Below are 18,304 nucleotides of genomic sequence, written 5' to 3'. Positions count from 1 at the left end.
CAGCACAGACACACGTCTGCCTAGGGAGCAGTTTAACCCAACAAAAGTTTAAAGAAGGACAAGCTACAGTGATACCTTGTGCCATCTGACCTTCTGGTGAGTCACTGGCTCTCAGAGGCCAAGCTTGTCTGAGACCATTTGATTTAAGAGCCAGGAGTGGACATATATCAGCTGCAGTCCTCTGACGTTTGCACTTCTGCCCGTTCCAAAGCACAGTAGGATGTGTTTTTAAAGTAGGTGCCACTTTATTCTTACTAACACTTTTGTTTTTCAAGTGATAACCCTCTGCTTTAGGAAACAGATTGAACTGCTAAGAGTATTAACTTACTTGTTAAGCCACTTGCTGCATGAATAAGCTAATGCTTGTTGTCTCAAATTCAGGCTATACTGATTTAGGATTCTACGCAAGCAGGAAAAGAATTGACCTTTATTTGCAGGAGTCTCTGGAGCTGGTGCTGCAGGAGATGAGCTGGTGCCTCAGCCGGGAGGGCTAAGCCCCTCAGACTCTGCCTGTGCCACAGCAGCACCTGCTGGGAACGGGACCCTGGCACAGCTGGCAGGACACTGGCACAGCAGGCAGCATTAGAGCACACCTGACAGGACACTGGCACAGCAGGCAGCATTAGAGCACACCTGACAGGACCATGGCACAGCTGACAGGACCCTGGCACAGCTGGCTGCACTATTTCACAGCTGGCAGGACACTGGCACACCTGGATGCATCCTGGCACAGCTGGCTGCACATTTGCACAGCTGGCAGGACCCTGGCACAGCAGGCAGCATCAGGGCACAGCTGACAGGGCCCTGCACAGCTGGCTGCACCCTAGCACAGCTGGCAGGACCCTGGCACAGCTGACGGTGCTCTGGCACAGTGTGCAGCATCAGGGCACAGCTGGCAGGGCCCTGGCACAGCTGGTGGCATAATGGCACATCTGGCAACACTCAGCTCACCTACTTGGCACATCTGCTCACCCCACCAGCAGCACCTTTGCTCCCACACCCTTGGGTCGTGCACCTTTGTGTTTGCACCTTTGCTCATGCATCCTTTGCTCGTGCACTTTTGCTCATGCACTTTAGCTCGTGCACCCTCGTTCACCAACAGAATCCCAGACCCCCAGGCTGGTTGGGGCTGAAGGGACCTCTGCAGATCCCCCAGTCCAACCCCCCGTGCTCACGCAGGGTCACAGAGCAGATCACACAGGTGGGTCCAGGGGGTTTGAATGTCTCAGAGCAGGAGACTCCACACCCGCTCTGGGCAGCCTGGGCCAGGCTCTGGCACCTCCCAGCAAACAAGGTTCTGCTCATGTTCACATGGACCCTCCTGTGTTTCAGTCTGTGCCCGTTGCCCCTCACCCTGGCGCTGGGCACCACTGAAGGAGTCTCCACAGTGAGTATTGCATTGATTTCACTTTCTTTTGTAGCTTTTCTTTAGCTTTATTCCTTATGAAAACAATTCATACCCGATCAGGGTGCAAATGCCTCTAAGTCGGTGCATGGCAGCCCCCTACCCACCTTGAAATTTTTTGGCCCTGTAGCTAATTTAACCGAAATTTGTCAGCAAAATAGACATCTTGGAGATAATTAAGTACCTGTGCATTTGTGAAAATAAATAGATGGGTGTAAAAAGGGAAACTGTCCCGAAACCCCTCCTTGATCAAACATTCAGTGCTGTCCATCTTCCTAATTAGACAGCAGAGAATTAATATGTGAGTAAGGGGGACCCACAGCCATAACCGCTGCGGTGGGCGCAGGGACACCCTATTTGGAGCTCACTGTTGTGGACACGGTCCCTCAGATTGGGTGCGTGGAAGCTGCAGTCAGGCATCACCCATGCGATGATTTGTTTTCATGGGTGGCCTTGTCCCACCTCTCGCCTACGCCGTTTCCAGTAATGAGAACATTAATAAGTACAGTAAACCATAATGATATATTGACTGACTTACACCATGACAAACTGGTTGTGTTGCAAAAGGCCACAGGAGAAGATGAGCCGGGGTATTTTAAGGTATCTTGCCATCTGGGTGCTGACACAGCCCATCTCATCAGCCCTCAGTCTGTGGTCCTTATCTCACAGTCTGCAGCTCTTTCTGTGCTGTTATCTCTATTTTTTCGAAAGAAACCTGAGTTAAAGGGACGGTAAGTGACTCGCTCACGGTTGCACAGGACCCTTTGACATGCATCTGTTTTCTTCTTTTTCCTAGAGATGCATACCCTGTGCCATTCGCTCTCCTTCCTCTCAAATGCCGCTGTAAGCCACATTTACCATGAGGAGCAGGGTCTGTTCTCCTGTTTTCTTCCTTATAAGATTCATGTTTGCTCTGAGCATGCAAATTTCTGAGTTTGCCCTGCTCCGAGGTGCCGTTTCTTGCCGCTGGCCGGTCCCACAGCTGGAGCTCAGCGCTGGAGCCTCCCCGTGGGATGCGTGTCCGCGGGAGACCACAGCTGCACCCGCATCCCTGCTCCCCTTCCCCTTCACAGCCACCCCACGGGCACCAGGACAGCATGAGGAAGAGATTGTTGCCCTGAGGGTGGTGAGAGCCTGGCCCAGGTACCCAGAGAGGTGGTGGCTGAACCATCCCTGGAGACATCCCAGGCCAGACTGGACGGGGTCTGAGCACCCTGAGCTGGTGCAGATGTCCCTGTCATGGCAGGGGGGCACTGGGGAGCTGGGAAGGTCCCTTCAACTCAAATCCTTCCAAGATTCTACAAACCCAACCTCAACCTCTCCAACTCAACCTCCCCCACTCAACCTCAACGTCTTCAACCTCCTTGACCCAACTTCAACCCCACCTCAACCTCCTCAACCTGAGCTGGTGCAGATGTCCCTGTCATGGCAGGGGGGGCACTGGGGGAGCTTTGTAAGTCCCTTCCAACCCAAACCCTTCCAAGATTCTCCAAACCCAACCACTTCTTCCTGTTCCACCATATTCAGGAGTTATTAAAGCTTTCAAAACAGCTGAAAACAGCATTTTGGTCCCCATGAAATCCCTGCTTTAAACTCTGATTCCGAGCAGGCTCGTCAGGTCTGTGGTCTCTAGATCCTGGGGGTAAACATGAACTGTTTCTCACTGGCGTACGTCTGTTGTTTCTGTCCCTGGGGGCCTGAAAACAGCCTTTGATTATTTCCCTGCGGACGGGAGCTGCAGTTCAGGCTGTATCTTGTCAGTCCAGGCATGCAAGCAAAGCAGTTGCAGGCCAGGCCAGCGCGGGGTGGTGACGCTCCGAGGAGGAGCGGCGCTCACACAGAAAGCGTCTCCGGGTGATGCAGAACAGGACACCCTGAAGGGCAGCTGAGTGTTCAGAAGGTGCAAAAGGAAAGAGAGGGTGGGCGGTGCTTGAAGCAAACTTCGCTGTATCTTCACACCAGTGTCGCGGTTGAGACGGACAAACGACATGGACCAAGTTCTTTCAAGATGAAAGTAATAGATGCCATTTATTGCTACAAGTGCATTTTTATACAATTCTACCAGTTCATGTGTCTTTTCACTATTGGTTACAAGTTACAGCACTAACATCTCATTGGCTAATTTTTCTATCATCCATGTTATTCTTCCATCCCCTTCTCTCTCACGGGTGCATCTCTCCTCTCTCCGGATACTCCTTTACTCCCATCCTTCTCAAGGGTAAATCTTCATATCTCAAGGCTGATCTCTACTCTCATATTTTCTGTCAAGGATTCCACAGACCCGCTGCAGTTTCCCACACACCAGCCCCCTAAACACGGGGCCTCGGCACCAAAGGCACCACGTGTGACCTGGAGACCACAGGCGGCTCCAGGGATGGACCTGTCACTTGTGTTGGTTGGACTCCATGATCTTGAGGGTCTCTTCCAACCAAAATGACTCTATGATTCTAAGAGAGGAGGAAGAGATCGGCTATAAACCAAATAAATATGTGATGAGTTGACAACCAATGGTAGGACAAGGGGCAATGGGTGCAAACTGGAACACAGGAGGTTCCACTGAAAGAGGAGAAGCAACTTGTTGGGGTGAGGGTGGCAGAGCCCGGCCCAGGCTGCCCAGGGGGTTGTGGAGTCTCCTTCTGTGCAGACATTCCAACCCGCCTGGACACCTTCCTGTGTAACCTCATCTGGGTGTTCCTGCTCCATGGGGGGATTGCACTGGATGAGCTTTCCAGGGCCCTCCAACCCCTGACATTCTGGGATTCTGTGATTCTGTGAGACAGGAACGATAACAGATGTGGCAAACCCCTTCTTGTCAGGCTGGTGGAGCTCCCAGTGCTTTGTAATTATTAAGAGTTGTCACCTAAACGATGGAGGCAGAGGGAGCACCCCGATGGGACCCGTGGTGGATGCTCACGGATCACGCAAACACCGAGGCCTTTGCCAGGCGCTTCTGTTGTGATCAAGCACTTGCAGAGCAGCGTCTCTGCACAGTGAGCTCACTGTTCTCATCACCGCTGAGCGCTGGTGATTCAGCCGTGGATGCTAATTGGGAGAGGCAATTAGAGAATCTTGCCCTTGCAAGACCGGAGAGGAGGAAGGACGGGCCCATGGGCGCCGGCAGCGTGCGGCCGTGCCAGGTATTGCTGCTCCGAGGGAATGTCTGCCTCCTGCAGAAAGCAGTTGTTCGCATATTCCTTCTGGATTCATTAATGCGAATCTCTATGAAAAATGTACCATTTTAATGAACCTCCTGTGCTAGAGAGACGCCAACTGCATTTCGGCTTCAGGCCTTGAATTCTGAGCCGAGCTTCTGAATTGGCACGGTTCTCCCTCATTGCGTGGCCATTACGGGCTGGATCAAATCAGCAGCCAGTCTGTTATAAAAAAGGGGTTTTAGTGCCAGATACTCATAAAAAGGAAAGCCAGAATTTGCAGTGATAAAGTGTGAGCTGTGACCGATGGGCCGAACACACTGATGTATATGATACGCTGCTACAGCACGTTGGAATGTCAGATACACACTGGTGTATAATACGCTGCTACAGCGTGTTGGAATGTCAGATACACGCTGGTGTATAATACGCTGCTACAGCGTGTTGATACATCAGATATGCACAGGGAGGCAAATAAGTGTCCGGCCTGGGGCTGTTAAATCTTATTTTAACCACTTCAAGCAGCTGAGCACCTTTCCTCTTAAATATAGCAGTGTTGCGCTGTCTTCCAATATATATAGTTACATTGCTATCTGTGTATAAATTAATTCTTCATATATAATTACTATTGTGCAAGCAAGAAAGTCACCTGCTGTCTCTCTGGTGCTAATTGTTGAACCATCTCTGTCTCTCCATTGAAGTCCCACCCAACCTGACTGTTCCTCAAGAGAAGTCCCCGCTGGTGACCCGGGAAGGGGACACGATCGAGCTGCAGTGCCAGGTGACCGGGAAGCCCAAGCCCATCATCCTGTGGTCCCGAGCGGACAAGGAGGTGGCGATGCCGGACGGGGCGATGCAGACCGAGAGCTACGACGGGATCCTCCGCATCGTCAACGTGTCCAGGGAGATGACGGGGACCTACCGGTGCCAGACCAGCCAGTACAACGGGTTCAACGTGAAGCCCAGGGAAGCGCTGGTACAGCTCATCGTGCAGTGTAAGTAGACCCTTGTTTTCTTGCCGGGTGGTTTTGTTGAGGAAAAGAAGTTGATTTATTTCTCCCCTAAATTCACAGCAACAAGACTCTCATGGTTGTCACGTTTTCGATGCTGTGTTGTTGGGCTCTTCAGGTCCCCGAATCCATGATTTTATTGTAAATATAGGAGTAAAAATGACATATGAATCGCATTGATACTTTTAAACAAAAAGCATGAGGCAGTCATTATTTTCCCAACGCCAAGCTTTACGTTTCTTGACACAGGAACAAGCACATGAGATAGAAGGATATATTTCTAGAAATGCAGATCTGATACTGATCTCATTTGTTCACACTGTGTAAAACAAGAAAAATAAAAGAGACGAAGAGCCAATCTGCATATTCTGCTCTGACTCTGAACATAAACCATCAGCATCAGGAACGAGAAGGAAAACCTATGGGGAAATCAATGGTTGTGAAAATGCTCAGCGTTTATTATTGGAAAATGAAAAGTCTGATTTGATACGGTTGATGGGAAATAAAAAGCCATTCTTTGTTGCTGTGCATCTGAAAAAGTTGCTCACTAAATGACTTCCATGTGTCTATTGTATCGTTGGTGCTCATGTTCGCTGTTTTACAGAGTGGCTTGTGCAGCCCTCATTTACTCTGCTTTCAGACACCCAAATATGATGACAGATTTGCTGTTTTAACGCTGTTTTGTGCTCAGCACGACTGACCTCTTTGGGGCCTCCAGGGATGAGATGCTCCAGTATACATAGTTATTACTAATAATCAACTGATTTGTTTCTTTCCAGTGTCTGTTGTATAACAAATCATTTATGCACTTGATTTACACGTTGTGGTATGTGCAGCACTTTCATAAGAGCTGTTTACTGGGGTGCAGGCAGAGCTTTGTTATCAAAAAAAGCCAGCAGGCGGGGGATTAATCAGGATTAATGACACCAAGAAACTCCCAAAGGTCAAACCTGTGAATTGGAGCCTTCTCGCGTGGGCTGTGGGTCCATGGGTGTTAGGAGCAGCTTCATCCCACCTGTACCGATGTGTCCAAGTTGGGAACAGAAGGGTCTTTGGCTGCGTCTGTAGAGGTTGCAGAAAATGGCTTGGGTGTCAGATGATGCTACGGGAGGTCTGGCTTTCCATGGAGATCACAAAAGGATCACGGGGAGAAACAGTGGAGTGATGGTCCTCATGAATGAGGAAAGTGGCTGGTTATTATAAAGTTAGGCTTTGTTTTGCTTGTGGTGATGTGTGGAGAACAGACACATGGATGATGGAGGTGTGGGTGATGGAGGCTTCTTCAAGTGATTCAGCTCATGTGCAAATACACATGTGGAGGGTGTTCCTGGGTAAGCAAGAGCTTCATTGGGAAGCTCCGGAGCTAAATCCACGCCAGCAGCTGCAAACAGCAAATGCACAGAGCGATGGCCAAGGCAGGACTTCAGGACCTCATTTCTTGAGGGCTTCAAGAGCCCGGTCAAGTCTTCCGCAGTCACAGAAACTCTGCTATTTATCCAGCGAGCTCCGCGTCATTTATCCCCATCTCCATTCCAAAGCTTTTACGCGGGTGCTGTGATTTTCTTCCGCAGGGATGTGATTGTGTGGTTCATTTTAGGGAAGGGACGGTTGAGTCCGAATCGTGGGCATTGTTCCCCAGGGATGTGATTGTGTGGTTCACGTTAGAGGAAGGGACGGTTGAGTCTGAATTGTAGGCATTGTTCCCCAGGGATGTGATTGTGTGGTTCATGGTAGAGGAAGGGACGGTTGAGTCCGAATTGTAGGCATTGTTCCCCAGGGATGTGATTGTGTGGTTCATGTTAGAGGAAGGGACGGTTGAGTCCGAATCGTGGGCATTGTTCCCCAGGGATGTGATTGTGTGGTTCATGTTAGAGGAAGGGACGGTTGAGTCCGAATCATGGGCATTGTTCCCCAGGGATGTGATTGTGTGGTTCATGTTAGAGGAAGGGACGGTTGAGTCCGAATCGTGGGCATTGTTCCCCAGGGATGTGATTGTGTGGTTCATGTTAGAGGAAGGGACGGTTGGGTCTGAATCATGGGCATTGTTCCCCAGGGTGTAGGATGCGGACATCCCATGGGCTGCGTTCTTCAGGGCTGAGCCCTGACAGCCTCTGGGGTGACTCCCAAAGGCATCGGGTGGGTGCATTGATGAGATTGCTATTACTGTACAATATTGCAAAGGAGGAACAAAGCTCCAGTTTTCTGTATTTTAAGCTCTGCGTCCGTGTATTCTGAAAGCGATGAGAGAAACAACTTGAAAATGGTTATAGTAGGCAGGAGTATATCAGGCATTTAGAGGGGAGTTTTCTTTAATCTGTTCTTGTTTAGCTTTCTACTCACTTCTTTTAGACCCCAGCAATGACAATTTGGAGACAAATGGACAAAGTAGATAGTATGTAAAGCTCTGATTATTTTTCCTGTGGGAGGAAAGTATATGTATTCACGTCGACATCAGTGCCATTTCCGTAACTAGCATTGCATTTATTCAATTCTCATAAAAAACTGTTCTTTCCAGTAATTTTGTAATGTTTATTTTAGATGCTTCTATCAGTTACAAACAGGGACAGATATTTAATGAAACACTCTATAAGTGAATGATTTCCATTTGTATATGGCATGGGGGTGTGCAAGCAGATGTGTCCATGGGTGTTGGTAGCTGGGTGTATTCTCATCCTCTGGGGTGTCAGAAGAGCTTGTATTTGTGAGAACTGTTATCACTCTGGTTTGCTCCACAGAGCAAACTTTGCAGTGAAACTGCTGCCCTAGCTCATATCTGTTGGTCCAAACTAAAGAGAAATTAAAGATAAATTCAAAGATGAAGGCATTTTTTAAATGTGACCGGTTTCAATGGAGTTTTTCTTCTCCTCGGCTCTCTTTTCCTCTGCCATCCCGTTGACCCCAGACTGGGAGTTCCCTAAGAAAGCAGCTGGTTTCTGTGCTTTGCCACAGTTTGGCCTCAGGTTGTGGTATAAGATTAGTTTTTGGGCTTTTCTGAATGTCCTGTCATCTATAGTATGGTCAACGTCTGAACCCTTCGGAGAATGGCATTTACCCTTCTGTGTCTTCCTTCCGCACATTGCAGAGCCCTCTGCATGAGGAAGGCCATTGGACGGGTGTCACGGTTGAGATGGACAAACGACATGGACCAAGTTCTTCCAGGATAAAAGCAGTAGATGCCATTTATTGCCACAAGTGCATTTTTATACAGTTCTACCAGTTAATGTGTCTCTTCACTATTGGTTACAAGTTACAGCACTAACATCTCCTTGGCTGTTTTTGCTGTCATCAATGTTACTCTTTTACTCCCTTCTGTCTCACGGGTACATCCTTAACATCTCCGGACACTCCTTTACTCCCATCTTTCTCATGGGCATGGGTAGGCCTTCATATCTTCAAGGCTAATTCCTGTTCCCATGGCCTCTGTCAGTGAATCCACAGACCCACCGTAGTCTCACAGACGGGGTTGAGAGGATCCCTTGAGCAGGTTCCAATGACACCAACAGTTCACTGGCCAGCCCTGCTAAACCAGCCCCCAAAGCCGCGGTGCCGGCGCTTCACCGGCTCCTCTCCCAGCTGTGGTTTGTGCCTCCTGGTGAGTGGGGCAGATGCTGGATGGGGCGGAGGGGACACATGGGACTGTTTGGAGACCTGTGCTGGTCCTTTTGGGGGTGTTCAGCCTGGAGAAGAGAAGGCTTCAGGGAGACCTCCTTTCTGTTCTTAAAGGGGCCGATAAGAAAGATGGGGACAGAGGTTTTAGCAGGGCCTGTTGCGATAGGACAACGGGTGATGGTTTTAAACCAAAGGAGGGAGATTCAGACCAGATATATGGAAGAAATTATTCACTATGAGGGTGGTGAGAGCCTGGCCCAGGTTGGCCAGAGAGGTGGTGGCTGAACCATCCCTGGAGACATCCCAGGCCAGGCTGGACGGGGCTCTGAGCAACCTGAGCTGCTGAAGATGTCCCTGTCATGGCAGGGGGGGCACTGGATGGACTTTGAAGTTCCTGCAACCCAAACTGTTCCATGAATTTAAAATGCTTGTGCAAGGGCCCTGTTGATATTGTTCTTTTGGTGCCACAAAGCTGGTGCCCAAAGATGGAAGTTGCTGGTCCAGACATTTCCCAGCTCATGCTGAAGCTCATGGCTGCCCTTGGGGGACTGTGGGAAACTGCAGCAGATCTGTGGAATCCTTGACAGAAAATATGAGAGTAGAGATCAGCCTTGAGATATGAAGATTTACCCTTGAGAAGGATGGGAGTAAAGGAGTATCCGGAGAGAGGAGAGATGTACCCGTGAGAGAGAAGGGGATGGAAGAATAACATGGATGATAGAAAATTAACCAATGAGATGTTAGTGCTGTAACTTGTAACCAATAGTGAAAAGACACATGAACTGGTAGAACTGTATAAAAATGCACTTGTAGCAATAAATGGCATCTATTACTTTCATCTTGAAAGAACTTGGTCCATGTCGTTTGTCCGTCTCAACCGTGACAGGGGACCCATCTGAAGCCCCACCAGCCGTGAACCTTCCTGCTGTGAGCCCAGGAGCGTCACTAGGACGGGGCTTTCTGAGAGGTGGCCGCTGAAAAGGAAGGGCGGCTGCAGACACGTGCTCCTGCCGTGGCTCGTCCCAGTTCACGTTGAGAAGGACGTCAAGACGGACAGGTGGAAAGCGGGCATTGCGTGTGGTGGTGGTGCCCGGAGCCCACCTGCTTGCAGCGCCGACCATTTCCTTGGGAGCGGATCAGGATAAATACGACTTAAAATGAATAAATACTTGCCTGCTGTTGCAGAGGGGATGCAACCCAGTCGTAATTTAAACGCACCACTTTTACTGCTGGAAGAGAACGCTTGGGAAATAAAAATGCCATCAGGTACAATATAATGAAATGTTTACATCGTGTACCTTATCAAGTGATGATAGCACGAAGGACAGAGGCATTTTTCACGGTGGACATTGCTGTTTATTTGGCTTGCGGTTTATACGCTCCAGTTTGACTTTGGTGCTACATAAAATATTGTTTACAATATAAACTGTTTTCCAAATGCATCGGTCTCCAAGTACTTGTAAAACCCCTTAAAATATCAAAGAGATGTCATGGTTGCGTGGTTGCAGAGCCGTTGGCCATGTTGTGGTGCTCCGACTTTTCAGTCTGAGTTCCAGTTTATATGTGTCATTCCTGCTCAGTAATAAATTCTAAACATCTAATGAAATTGTGCTGAAGGGGAACATTCTTCAGGGATTATATCTGAGATGGAACAGAGCTAATTAGTAAGAAATACGAGGTTGAATTATGATCTCAGGTGCATCATTGCAAAGCTGGAGTGTATCGGTGGGGCATAAATGAGTTGTTCAGGTTTTCCATTGCCAGGAGAGCTCAGGGTCTGCTTGCTTTGATTGGAGCTGGGATTTGCAGCTGAGGATGGCACAAAGTCATCTTTTATGCTTTAGACCCACAATTTGGCAGCTCCCCAAAATTGCCATATCCACTCTGTGACTGTCTAAATACGAGCCTGCTGAAATAGATACCTGTAAATAGTATATATTAATAGTGAAATGAAAGGTTGATGCAAAAGAAAGGTGTTCTCCACCCGACACAGAACTAGAAATAATGAGCTTAGAACTCATGGAGATTTAGGAAAGTAATGCCGAGAAACGTCACAGGTGGGGCGGTTGATCCCTGCGGGGGTTTGCGGGGCCATGGACGGGCTGCACGGCCGTGGATGGACAGATGGACACGGCTCGTGTGTGGAGATGGTCACGGGCGGTTCTGGCTCCAGGAACATGCAGCAGCTCATTAATTAGGAAGAATTTGCACTGCAGGTTGTTGATTGCAGTGCTGGGCGAGTCACGGGTGCTTTGTGGGTGCAAGTACAGCTGCCAGGGCGACACCTCGTCAGAGTTTAACTGTGCAGATGTACTGAAAAGGCGGCAGTCAGGGAACCTCCATAGGTGCAAAGAGTCATTGGATGGGAAAACGACTTTCCAATTGTTATAATAACCCAATACCTTCCCGTAATGTTTATCACTTCTCAAATGATTTCCCTTTCTGTAGGCAGGATTTGGGTTTGATTTAAGCCGTTTATGGGAAAGAGGGCAAGATAAAGAGCGTTAGAACTGGACCTTGCTACTTTGATATTTCTGGGCCATTTTTCATGTCTTTTTGGAGTGTGAGAATTAATAACTGAATTTAACAACTTAAAAACTTAATTGTTCCCGTTTGCCTTAGTCATTTTGGTTTGCTTGTTGACATTGCTGGTGGCAGAAGGTTTTCCCCAGGATTGCTCTCATACGGCACAGATATATGTTACCTACCTAAAGATGCAGCCTACCCTATGGCGATAGATATTTCGGCAGTCCAGATGTTGTTGCCGCTGTCCTCGTGTTTAACCGGTGGGTAGAGTTCCCAGCTCCTTAGTTCTTAGACAAGATGTTTTCCAGAAAACTCGGTGCTTTCCTGTAGAACAACAGTAGAAATCTCTTCTATAAACTCCTCCCTCAAAGATGAATTTCAGCACAGTGCATAAGCAATTATGGCTTTCTATGTTATTTATATGAACCCAAAGAGAAGCTCCTGAGACGTCTCTTTTCCATGTTAGAACTTCCAAACGGCAGCGGAGCAGCGAGTGCTCCAGGACCTGGAGCAGAAACACGCTTGGTATTGCAAAGTATTCAGAGGATCACAGGATGGTTTGGGTTGGGAGGGACCTCAAGGATCATTTAGTTGCAGGCACCCTGCCCTGGGCAGGGACATCTCCAACCAGATGGGCTTTAGCGTCAGGAAACCAAACCACACAAGTTCCTTTAGTGAGGAAAGTTTGAGATTGAAACTTCCTAGCAAGAGGATTTCTCCTGCTCTCCTCCTTACATTCAAAAGCTTTCTACATAATAAAAGGAATATTTCACACCTTTCATTTATTATTGGATCAGTAAATCAAAGTTCTGGAGAATAAACAGAGAGGAGGCATATCCTACAGTTTTTTGGAGAAATTGTTATTTCTAGGTCATCCAGGCCCTTGACAATATATTTAAACCATCTGATTTATACATATTCCTCACTTTTCCAGGCTCCTTTGTAGTTATTATGCCCATTAATACATATTCCTATCAATAAAGCCATTTGTTCTCTGTTTTAATTGACCATTTCCCTCAAGATGTAGCAGCTCGTATGGATTTATTTTATCATTTGTATTTATTATTGGCATCGTTTCTCCTTTTTCCTCAGTTTGCAACAACTAACAGCCTGTTTCTATCCTCATTTTGTGGCAGGACTGGCTTGCGCGAGCTCTTTGTTAAATTAAATGACAGGGGCCTGACCTCTGCAACGGGGGTGGTTATTGTTCCCCTTGGAGGTCCTGGGTTGCACTGGAAAGGCCGACGGATGCGTTTCCTTCTGTAACTTGATTTCTAGGGGTAATGATAACGTGTTTGCTTACAGCACAAAACCACACCAAGCGCTTTGATGGTGTTATGTATGGATGGTCTCATTAGCCGTGCTTTCCCTGTGTTGTCTTTGGTGCCCTCGACACACGCTGTTGTACTTTGAGAGCTACAGATGGAAGACATACACATCTGCACGTATCTCCACTGTCTGAGTCTTTGGTGGCTGTTGGGTTTTATTATCCTTTCCCTGTGGTTCTGAACCTGAAAACCAAACATCTCGCTCTGCTGGAGTCAACATTGCAAAGCCGTGTTAGCAAAACCCATGTTCTTCTCAACGTGTGCGTACATGGGGCTTTCTGGAACGGTTGGTGGCTGTGGTGCACTGGTGGAAGGTGCCCTAAGCCCTGACTCCTGAAAGCCATCGATCCAAAGCATTTGTGTTCTCCAGCCTCACTGTGCCCTCCGTCCACCCCTCTCGTGCAGCTCTTACCCATTCAGACCTCTGTTCATCCAGTTTAAGCCCTGCTACTCATCTTCCAACCCACAGCGGGGTTCACCCTCTTCTGGTTGCTCCTTACCTAGTGACACTGTTGTCCTGTCATCTTTCAGGTTTCTCTAAACTACATGGACCCACTTCCTGCAGATTTGCCTTGTGTGCTGAGGTTTCTAGACAGGATCACTGTTGTTGCTGTCATTGCTGCTCTCTGAGGTGAGCCCTCGTCTTCTGGAAGTGCGGCTCCAAGGCTACAGTCCATTCTGCCTTTGGGCAGAGGAGAAGTGTAGCTCTGCAGTGTAGAGTCACAGGATGGTTTGGGTTGAAGGGACCTTCAAAGCTCCCCCAGTGCCCCTGTGCCATGAGCTTCACCATCTTCAACAGCTCGGATTGAGGTGGGGTTGAAGTTGGGTCAAGGAGGTTGGAGAGGTTGAGGTTGAGTGGGGGAGGTTGAGTTGAAGAGGTTGAGGTTGGATTTGAAGAATCTTGGAAGGATTTGTGTTGAACGGACCATCAGAGCCCATCCAGCTCCCCCTGCCATGAGCAGGGACATCTGCACCAGCTCAGGGTGCTCAGAGCCCGTCCAGCCTGGCCTGGGATGTCTCCAGGGATGGTCCATCCACCACCTCTCTGGCCAACCTGGGCCAGGCTCTCACCACCCTCAGGGCCAACAATGTCCTCCTCAAATGCAGACCTACTCCTCAGCTGCAGACTGGTGCACCGCAGCATGACGCTACTGATTCCCATTCAGCTGGGATCTGTTGTGAAGCCACGACATTATTTTGCAGACCTCTTTCCCACCTGATGGTTCTTCATGATGTTTTTGTCCAGCTCTTTATCCAAGTAGGTGGTTTGGATAGAGCTGGACCCCAGGGCTTTGGATCTGGCCAGGAAGCTCTGTCTGGGACTCTGAGCATGGCTGGCTGATGAGTTTTACACCACCCTGTGCTCATTGTCCCCACCACGCTGGGTCCTGCTGCTCTGGCCAGCTGATGCCACTGGCACAGCAAATGGCATCAAGTGCTGGACTCAGGTCAAGATGCAGGATACCAGCGATTTCTCCTCAACCACCTGTCTCTCTTACGCCCTCAAAGAAGGAAATCAGATTATTTTGACATGGTGTGCTGTTGACAAATCCCTAGTGACATTTATTCATTGTAGAATTCTCTTCCAAGCGTTCACAAATGATCAGGTTGTTTGCTGCAGAGTGTTTCTGGGCATTGACATTCAGGTGTCTGGGCTGTCACTCTCCAGCTCCATCTCCCACCCCCTGGTTTGCAGGGTGGATGTTGGGTCTGTCATTGGACAGCATCTTTATACCTTCCTGCTTCCCCACCAGTTTCTGTAGAGGTTCCAGTGGGGTTTTAGACCCCTCCGGTGTGAACATACATGTACTCATTACATTTTTCTAAGCTCAGTTCTTCCTATAGGTATGAATTATTTTTGACAGGGACAGTCAGCATGGCTTCACCAAGGGTAAGTCATGCTTGACCAACCTCGTGGCCTTTTATGAGAACGTAACAAGGTGGATGGATGATGGCAGAGCGGTGGATGTGGTCACCTTGACTCCAGCAAAGCCTTTGACACAGTCTCCACAGCATCCTCACAGCTGAGTTGAGGAGGGGTGGTCTGGACAATAGAGCAGTGAGGTGGGTTGCAAACTGGCTCAAGGAGAGAAGCCAGAGAGTGGTGGTCAATGGTGCGGAGTCCAGTTGAGGCCAGTATCTAGTGCAGTGCCTCAGGGGGCAGTGCTGGGGCCAGTATTATTCAATATATTCATTAACGATTTGGATGAAGGAATAGAGTGACTATCAGCAAGTTTGCTGGTGACACCGAGCTGGGAGGAGTGGTGACACTGGAAGCTGTGCTGCCATCAGAGACCTGGACAGGATGGAGATCTGGGCAGGGAAAAATGTAATGAAATAGAACAAGGGCAGGTGTAGAGTCTTGAACCTGGGCAGGAACAAGCCCAGGTTCCAGTATAGGTTGGGAAATTACATATTAGAGAGCAGTGTAGGGGAAAGAGACCTGGGGGTCCTGGGGACAGCAGGGTGACCATGAGCCAGCACTGGGCCCTTGTGGCCAGGAAGCCAATGGGACCTGGGGTGGGTTAGAAGGGGGTGGTCAGTAGGTCAGAGAGGTTCTCCTGCCCCTCTGCTCTGCCCTGGGGAGACCACACCTGGAATCTTGTGTCCAGCTGTGGCCCCTCAGTTCCAGCAGGACAGGGAACTGCTGCAGAGAGTCCAGCGCAGCCACCAAGATGCTGCAGGGAGTGGAGCATCTCCCATGTGAGGAAAGGCTGAGGGAGCTGGGGCTCTTTAGTTTGGAGAAGAGGAGACTGAGGGGTGACCTTATTAGTGTTTATAAATATATAAAGGGTGAGTGCGAAGAGGATGGAGCCAGGCTCTTCTTGGTGGCAAACAATGATAGGACAAGGGGTAATGGGTTTAAGCTGGAACACAAGAGGTTCCACTTAAATGTGAGAAGAAACTTGTTCCTGGTGAGGGTGGCAGAGCCTGGCCCAGGCTGCCCAGGGGCGTTGTGGAGTCTCCTTCTGTGCAGACATTCCAACCCGCCTGGACACCTTCCTGTGTAACCTCATCTGGGTGTTCCTGCTCCATGGGGGGATTGCACTGGATGAGCTTTCCAGGTCCCTTCCAATCCCAAACATACTGTGATACTGTCATACTGTGACATCTGAGGAGGGTCAGGTCTTTTAGAAAAATCCTGTGGCACCTAAGGAGTGACAGAGCTTGGCTTTGCTGTGCCAAATATTATTTGCGTGCCATGACTCTATGAATGAAAATATATTCTATTTCTACTTAATTGCAAATGAAGTGTTGGTGTTGCATAGTGCCACGAGGAGAATGAGAGTAACCGCAGCCAAGCTCCCATGTGCTTTGTTCATCTCCTTTGTGCAGCCCTGGGCTGGCTCTTTGCTCTGCAGGTGGAGCTCACGGCCCCGGAGATGCTCTCTTCTGCTTTCCTCCTCAAAACGTCGAGGTCAGTTTAGTTGCGAGTCCCCTCTGTCCCCGATCTGAGGCCACCCGAGCCTTTTCTCATTAATCACAAAGAGATTAAACTCTGTCCCCATCTTTCATGGAAGGCCTCGAATTTGTGACTTCTCAGGCACTGGCTGTTGAACCACCGAGTCATCAGGAGTCGTTCAGTTCCCGGAGATGCCGACCATGGAGTTCCCACCACCTCCCTCTTTGCTTCTCTCTCTTCAGGCTCTTCACAGGGTCACGTTGCTCAGCTGTGACGTTCAGCCTGTGCTCCGTTCATGTTGTAGTTGGTGGTGTCTGATTGCCCAGCTGGAGACTCTCACCCAAAGTGACGTGTTGGAGCTCAAAGCCCACACAACAGTTGGGCAACTCGTTTCTTTGCCTGATGACCCACGTTACCAGCCCTTTTGAAGAAAGCCGCTGATTTTATTCAAAATATCTTGTATGCTTTTGCTGTATTTTGAGTACCCAAGCTCAACATGAAATAGGCCACACTCATGAGGTCTATTTATTGTAGATTTATTGTTTTCATCTTCCTTAGGAGAGCAAATTGTCTCCTGTCTGTAGTGGATTAGAGGAAAAGAAGGCAAAAGGACTTAGTAATAAACTCAGACATCCACAGAGGCCTCCTATAGTTTGGACATACATAATTCTCATTTTGTCCCTGAATTTCTTCATTGAGACCATTCTTTAGCACATTCACCATTGTACTCAGGTTTTCTTTGGGCCGGGAAATTCATGTCTCAAAATAAAGAAAGCAAAATAAATCCTGGCATGAAGAAACATCCCTTTTAATTTAATATCGCCAACCTCGATGTAGTTTGTTTTGAGCCATTTTGTGCTGCGCTGGTACGTATCTTTAACATCCAAAAGCCAGGTTTTTTAGCAGTGAACAGAATCACAGAATCCCAGCATGGACTGGGTTGGAAAAGCCCTCAGAGATCATCCAGTCCAAGCCTTGGTCCAGCTGCAGCCCACTGACTAGATCATGGCACTAAGTCCAGTCTCAGTTTCAAAACCAGGGAGGTGGCGAGTCCAGCACCTCCCTGGGAGATAGCTCCAGTGATTCTCCTGTTTTGTTCGTATAAACCAGAAGGGAATTTGGTCCCACGGGTCCACAGTTGAATATTTGCCATGGAGAAAATTAATTTGGATCCTTGCTGGACTTCTGGATGTTAATGAGTGCAGGTGCACTTGGATCTGTGATTCTGTTCATTACCTGGCTCGCTGCGTTCTGGTCGCGTTCTGGGGTGTGAGAGCCCGTTTGCCGTCGGATCTGCAGGCGACCGGACCCAACTTGTTGGTCAAATGAAAATGAAGACGTGGAACCAGCACTGCGAGCAGCCCGACCTTCCCCGGCTGAGCTCCCTCTCACCAGCCCACGGCGGTTGTGGAATGAAAGGGGTTTATGGTGAAAAGGCAAAATAGAACAGGAGCGCGGATGTTAAACGATCTGCAGAGATGAGTGAGAAATATCTTCCCCGGGTTGTGCCGTGTCGGACGCTCACGCAGAACCAATCTGTTCGTCTCCAGCCCTGTCTCACTAATCAACTGATCACACTCCCTCGCAGAAGCTCATACAGCTTTGTTTCTGCAAATTGGTAATTAGCAGCTGGTTCCTCTTGGCTGTAGCGTTGGGGATGATTGCCACCACCCAGCTCCAACTCTGTGGCCCTTGGGACGTTGCTTAGGCCGGGACTAGTCCTTCATGAAGCCTCCTCGAAAAGGAATTCTGAGAGTTGCATTTTTATTTGTTCTTTTGCAAAAGGGGAAAATGAGCAGTTCGTGGCTCTTCAGGGCCGCTCTGATTTCCTTCCCAAATCAAGAAGGGTTTCTGAGGAAAAGAATTATCCA

The 18,304-nt window shown here is 48.8% G+C and overlaps 1 protein-coding gene across 2 annotated transcripts in view; it reads left to right on the top strand.

The window, feature by feature from the left end:
* Positions 1-18,304, top strand: part of MDGA2 (MAM domain containing glycosylphosphatidylinositol anchor 2) — a gene marked incomplete at both ends in the record, with an annotated part of 309,300 nt that overhangs the window by 235,371 nt on the left and 55,625 nt on the right. For both annotated transcript variants that reach the window (XM_080345156.1, XM_080345155.1), the window contains one exon: positions 5,259-5,552. In XM_080345156.1, the coding sequence (XP_080201282.1) occupies positions 5,259-5,552 (294 nt within the window). The remainder of the gene's footprint in view (positions 1-5,258; positions 5,553-18,304) is intronic.

Source organism: Nesoenas mayeri (assembly GCF_963082525.1).
Source record: "Nesoenas mayeri genome assembly, chromosome: 5".
Classification (NCBI taxonomy): Eukaryota; Metazoa; Chordata; class Aves; order Columbiformes; family Columbidae; genus Nesoenas; species Nesoenas mayeri.
This window is presented reverse-complemented; position numbering and strand designations above follow the sequence as displayed.